Source organism: Myotis lucifugus, unplaced genomic scaffold, assembly GCF_000147115.1.
Source record: "Myotis lucifugus unplaced genomic scaffold, Myoluc2.0 scaffold_786, whole genome shotgun sequence".
In the NCBI taxonomy this organism is placed as follows: Eukaryota; Metazoa; Chordata; class Mammalia; order Chiroptera; family Vespertilionidae; genus Myotis; species Myotis lucifugus.
In genome coordinates this window covers 221,753-227,828 of record NW_005871834.1, presented here as the reverse complement: position 1 = coordinate 227,828, position 6,076 = coordinate 221,753, and the positions used below count along the sequence as shown (strand labels likewise).

The 6,076-nt window shown below is 58.9% G+C and overlaps 1 protein-coding gene across 1 annotated transcript in view; it reads right to left on the bottom strand.

The window, feature by feature from the left end:
- Positions 1 to 889: 889 nt before the first annotated feature.
- Positions 890 to 6,076, bottom strand: part of ARFGAP3 (ADP ribosylation factor GTPase activating protein 3) — a 43,750-nt gene continuing 38,563 nt past the window's right edge. Inside the window, exons 15-16 of the mRNA XM_023747054.1 lie at positions 3,127 to 3,275; positions 890 to 1,936 (exon numbers count right to left, since the gene is read on the bottom strand). Of these exons, the coding sequence (XP_023602822.1) occupies positions 1,919 to 1,936; positions 3,127 to 3,275 (167 nt within the window). The 3' untranslated portion in view covers positions 890 to 1,918. The remainder of the gene's footprint in view (positions 1,937 to 3,126; positions 3,276 to 6,076) is intronic.

Below are 6,076 nucleotides of genomic sequence, written 5' to 3'. Positions count from 1 at the left end.
CCAGGCGCTAAAGCTGTGGCCCTGGCGAGGGGAGGGGGTGCAGGGGTGCGGCTGCCCAGGCCCCCCCTATGAGGACCCCGAGGATGGGGAAGAGCAGGGCACACTCAGGAGTGACCCACCGTCCCCCTGAAGAATGGGAAAGAGCCTGTGCTGGTTGCCTCCCACACACGCCCCAACCAGGCCTGGGGTTGAACCCGCAACCCAGCAGGTTCCTGGGACACGGACCCAGCCAGGCTCCCGCCGGGGGCAGGACACCCAGTGGGAGGACTCCTCACGGACACGGCTGGACTGAGCGCTGCCCTCAATTCCCACGGAAGCCCTCACTCCCACGGGGCTGTTTGGAGACAGGCCCTCCCGACGGCACCTTGACCTTGGGCCTTTGGCCTCTGGGACTACGGGATACTGTGCTGCATTCTGCTGGTTAAGCCCCTGCCTGTGGGGTCTTGTTATGTGAGCCCCTTGGGCTTGAAAGATGCCACTCTGCTCACCTCACTTTCAGCAAGGACACCCCCCCCCACACACACACTGCGCTCCCTCAGTTAATGACAAGACATCAGGCCCCAAACGTACATTAAAAACAGACCCGGCGAGCCCTGGCCTCTGGGCACACGCCTGGGTTGCAGGTTCAACCCCAGCCCTGGTTGGGGCGTGTGTGGGAGGCAACCAATGAATGTATCTCTCTCACATCGATGTTTCTCTCTCTCTCCCTCCTTCCCTCCCTCCCTCCCTTTCTAAAAAAAAAAAAAAAGGAAAAAATACCCTCAGATTAACAAAACAAAACAAAACACCAAGTCCATCGGTAGCTGTATCATCATTCAAATGCACACCAATGTCACACCCCGTGAGCCCTCATGTACGATAATTCGATAATTAGTCTCATAAACTTTGGTAAAAAAAAGTCGGCAACGCACCTGCTGCAACTGTTTATTCAGAGTCTGATCATTGGAGCTTTAAGAAAGATTCACAAAATATTCAGCTGAAGCTGTATTTCTGGTTCATCACATTCCAAATACATTTTACTGTTCTGAGCAATATGTTCAATGCTGTCTAAAACACAGCCAAGCTATTTTTCTTTATTTATACACATTCTGTAATTTTTAAAAAACAAATATTAAGATAGAAAATATTAACAAAACTACCCAATTACAACTACTATTTTCCCACTTACTGAAATGTTTCCCGTGAGTGTATCTTCTTACCTTATTCATTTTTAATTCTGAACACTCTATCGATTTATAAATGCACTTAGGGAGTTCTCATCTTATATTTCGAATAGATTCAAACAGCCACACCTTGTCAAGAGATTAGTTCCCTGGCAACGCAGAAACTTAGGTTTGTTAAAAGCACTCACTGAAATTATTTTTGAATTTATAGATCATACAAAATAAACCATTTACAAGGGGACAGGTGACTTTAAACATTATTTTGAAATCACCTGACTGTGTGCAAATATAAAGGAAGCAATCTGTCAATTAGACACCAGTCATTTTGGTCTTTTGTTTTTATTTTTTGCTCCATTTTTACTGAGACGTCTGTTGTGAATTTCGCTTCTCCAGGCCCAGCTGGCACCGGCGGATTCGAGCCCCTAGCCCATGGGTCGTACACGCTGAGACCCCCACACAAGGCTCTCTGTTCTCGGGGTGAGAGGGGCCGTGTCTCCAGGCCCCCAGCTGTCGGAACTAAAGATTCCAAGAAAGTAAAGCGAGGATATGCATGGATGGGCAGAGAGGGCATGTGCAGGAAGTAACAGAACAGAGACGACAAGAAGGCTTCTACATCAAAGGAAAGGTGACGTCAGCCATGTCTAGGCCGCGGGCCCAGGCAGCAGAGCCACCTGCAGAACGGGCCGTCTGCGCTGCAGTCTGCGGGCCTCGGTCCCTTAACGAGGAATTCCTCCAGGAAGCACATGACATCAGGATTAGGAACCATAGCGGTCCTAGAGAGAGAGAGCCCGATGAGAGTCACAAACACTCGAGTCACGTCCTCATTCCCGCGGCCTGGCTCTGCCTGGGGAGCCCCCAGAGGCAGGTGTGAGGGGACAGAGGAGCGCAGGTGGAGTCTGAACCTGACCTCTGTTCGCTGAAGGGCGCACTCCGCTCTCTGCGCCTCCACTGCTCACCTCCAGGTGACTAAGGATGGGAGGTTCATGTGTCACCAGGACTGTCACCTTCGTGGCAGGACCGACGGGCTCCGCTCCCCAGGGACATGAGCAGCTCTGCCTCCCAACCAGACACTCACTCCCCGCAGGGCCTCAGCAGGGGCCTCTGGAATTCTCCAGGGGGGCCCACCCCCACCTGGGAACCCTGCAGGCACCAGGCCCCACTAGGCCCTACTCCTGGGACCATGTCTTTTTTTTTTTTTTTTGTGCTCCAGGTGAGGCTCGAACTCACAACCTCGGCATTATAACTGGGGCCGTGTCTTACATTCGCGACAGAGTCCCCGGCAATAACCTGACGTGAACAGAAGGCTCAGAGAGAAGCCTTTCGCCCAATCAGGGCGGCCTTCGGCTGTTACACAGGGTGGGCAAAGGAGGTGCACAGGTGTGTGGGAAGCAACAGTGATTATAAGTAATAACACAAGAATGACCGTGAGCCTGCGCGCCCCGCCTGTACACCAGCTGCCCGCCTGCCCGCCGGCAGGTCAGAGTGCTCTCTCCAGAGCCAGCCTGAAAATTGTTACGTACATTCCATGGATTCCCATGGGAAAGAATGTGGGTTTTGCAGAATTTTTACTCACATGGAAATGCTCCTAACAAAACGTCATTTAAAGCAGGATTGCATATACACAATGTAATCTTTTTTACTTTGGAAAAGATATTCATAGAATACCTTTTAAAGATAAAAAAATGTCATTTTTACTTTCTTAATATTTCTGTTCCAATGTAGGAAAGGAGTGGATAAGGACCATGATGATTCCTGTAACAGTTCCCCTAGGGTCATAAATTAGAAAGTTTAAACCAGTAGGAAATGGTAACTTGATTTTTACGATGCCCTGGGTCACACGTAGCAAACATCTAAATCAGTGATGTAAAATCTAATTTCCTTGACTGAAGAGTGGCCCCAGTCTCATTTTCACAACCACGAGCCCACCCTCCTCCTCAGACCCCGTCCTCGGAGCCCCACAAACCTGGATGGAGGTCATGACTCCGTTAGCGAAGACAGACAGCTTCCCGGCGACGGACCGCACGCCCTCCTTCAGCTGCGCCATGTCGGGGGCCGTGGGCAGCACGCTCGAGAGGTTGTAGTTTCCTGCACACAGAGCAGGCGCGGTGGTCACTCCGCCCCAGGGCAGCCGCCCAGTGACGACCCCGATGACCCAGAGATGATAGGTCCCCCCCCACCCCCGCTTCCCAGGAGCAGCAGGTGTGGCAGGGACAGGACGCTGCATGGGTCAGGGCTCGGGTCCCAGCACAGCCCCACCGTCCTGCGTCCACGACCAGCTGCACGGCCCCACCTAGGAGAAGGTGTGGCCTGGTCTGAACCGTCAGCCTGCGCTGCCAGCTGGTGCCTCTGCAGAGACCCTCCCCCTCCCGCACCCTCTTTCCTGCAGGTGCCTCACACACACCTGCCAGGCCAGTGCTCAGGAAGCACCCGGTGGGCCTTTGTGGGCCAGCATCCCCGCTGTGGGGGAGCCCTCCGCCCTTCCTCCCGGTGGCCTCTCCCCTGGGCCCCATCCAAACGGATGGGCCAACCAGAGCCGGCCCTGGACTAGGCACACTGAGCGAGGGGAGCCCTTTGCTTGCTCTGGGGCTACGGTGGGGGGAGGCACCCCTCCCACTCGCAGCTCAAGCACAGGCGGAGGGAGCCTGCCCGAGAGAACGGGGCTCACCAGGGAGTGAGCTGGAGAGTGGGTCTGTCCCCCGCTGCTCAGGTCTGAGCCTCTCAGGTACAAAGCCGGCCCCACTCCCCCCTCTGCCGCGGCCCTGACAGCTGGGCGTGTGGCTAAGGCCTGGCTGCCCCACAGGAACGCCTTGTCCCACCACACGGTGAGTGCCCTGTGCTGCCACGCCGAGAGCCCACACCGGCCTGGCGACCTGCCACACAACTGCAGCCGGGGCTGGAGGGGTCAGGGACTGAGTGACCCACACCCTGCGGGTCCCCTAGGCCCGAGCCCAGCTACTCCTTGGCTCCACACACGACCGTCTCCACCCGCCTGCCCCTTAAGCAACAGGAGCAGAACACAACACGGTTATCCTTCAGCACAGACAATGCCCAGCCCGCCGAGTGGGCGGGGCTGTGGGCGCGGGGCTTCCCCCTCCGCTGCCTCCAGAGGCTTTAGATTCTCCGGCCTCTGCCAACGCCGGAGCAAAGCCCAGCCCGGGAGGGTACCTGGGCTCCAATCCCGGGTCTTCACAGACCAGAGGCCTGTGAGATCCAAGCACGAGGGCCGGAACCTCAGCCTCTCCGTTATGCAGAGGGCGCAGAGGTCAGTGGGGCGACCTCAGGGAAACACCTCCACTTACCAACCCGAGAAATGTTTAGAGGCGAGCGCGGCTGAGGCAGGACAGAGGGCCCGGGCCGAGCAGCTGTGGGACAGTGACCTCACTGACCACTTCCACCCCCGGTGCCCGGAGACGCCTAGGAGACGGCTCACCGGCCCGTCAGCCCTCTCCCCTTTCCTGTAAGCTCACCGGGCGGTCAGCCCTCTCCCCTTCCCTGTAACCTCACCGCCCGTCAGCCCTCTCCCCTTCCCTGTAAGCTCACCGGCCCGTCAGCCCTCTCCCCTTCCCTGTAAGCTCACCGGGCGGTCAGCCCTCTCCCCTTCCCTGTAAGCTCACCGGGCGGTCAGCCCTCTCCCCTTCCCTGTAACCTCACCGGGCGGTCAGCCCTCTCCCCTTCCCTGTAACCTCCCGAGTTCTAACCCCTGCAGCACAGTGCGGCCAAGCGATCGAGGTCTGGTCAGTCGGAGGCCCTGTGCCCCCCTCTTCCTCCTTTCTGCCGGCCAGCCCAGCCGGGTGTAAGCGAGGTGAGCAGGGCTGGCACCGAGCTGGGCGGGAGGTGAGGAGAGGGGAGACGGTGACCAGGTGAAAGGGGCCGGTCCCGATGCAGGGAGCACAGGGCACAGTCCCCAGCTGCCTCCCAGACGGCGTGAGACAGACTCACACTGGGCTCTGCCTGGCTCTGTCCCTGCCACCCTTGCCCCCCGAACCCTCCCGATGAGGGTCTGAGCCCGGGGCAGGCGCTCAGCAGCTTGGGGAGCAGGGGCAGCCCCAGTGGGAGGCCCCCTCCTCCCTCCCCTGCGGCTGCTGCTCCGGCTCCAAACCTGGGAAAACCGCCTGCAGACCTGTGCCTCCCAGTCCCCTCCCCCTCCCCCCAGCACCCGCACCGGGCGCTGTGCCCTCTTTGGTGCCCTGGCCGCGGCTCAGCCACACAATGGGCTCCAGGGAAGGACAGTGCAGGCCCCACCCCCCACTCCCTGTCCGCAGCCCCCACAGGGGCCTGGGCCGAGGACACCCACCAAACGGGCCTGCTGGGGGCTCTGCTGTGAGCACCCAGGTGCCCCTTCCCGTGAGTGCAGCCCCTCGGGCCAGAGCTCGGGCGCACACAGGACAAGCGTTAGTGGGCTCTGTTCTCTGAAACGGGAGTGTCCACCGTTCCCTTCAACCACTGAAGGGCCTGCTCGCATGTGGTCAGCAGAGGGTTTTAGCAAGAACGACGTTTCAGAGAGAAACTCAGCACCTGAGCCGGACCGGCCTGCCCGTGCCAGGGCTCCTTCCCGGTGACCCGGCACCACCGTGGGGGCGGGGCGGGACTGCGGGGAGCCCTCCACAGGCCGAGCCCCCTCAGCCAGGGTGGTCACAAAAGGAAGTGGCCTTGACAAGGGCCAGGACACGGAGAGTGAAGATGAGAACAGTGCATGAGCCGCACCGCCCTGCCCGCACCCCAGGCCGTGCAGGAACCCCAGTCAGCAGCCAGCCCCTCCTGCGGGAGGTCAGGGGCAGAGCACAGGGTGCTCCCAGCCAGCAGGCCCCCTGCAGCGGCCGGGGTCCGGCACCACCTGGGCTCACCAGGCACTGCGGCTGGAACGCACCTTCTCACTGAGCACAGCCTGAACCGAGGGCTGCTAACACGCCCCC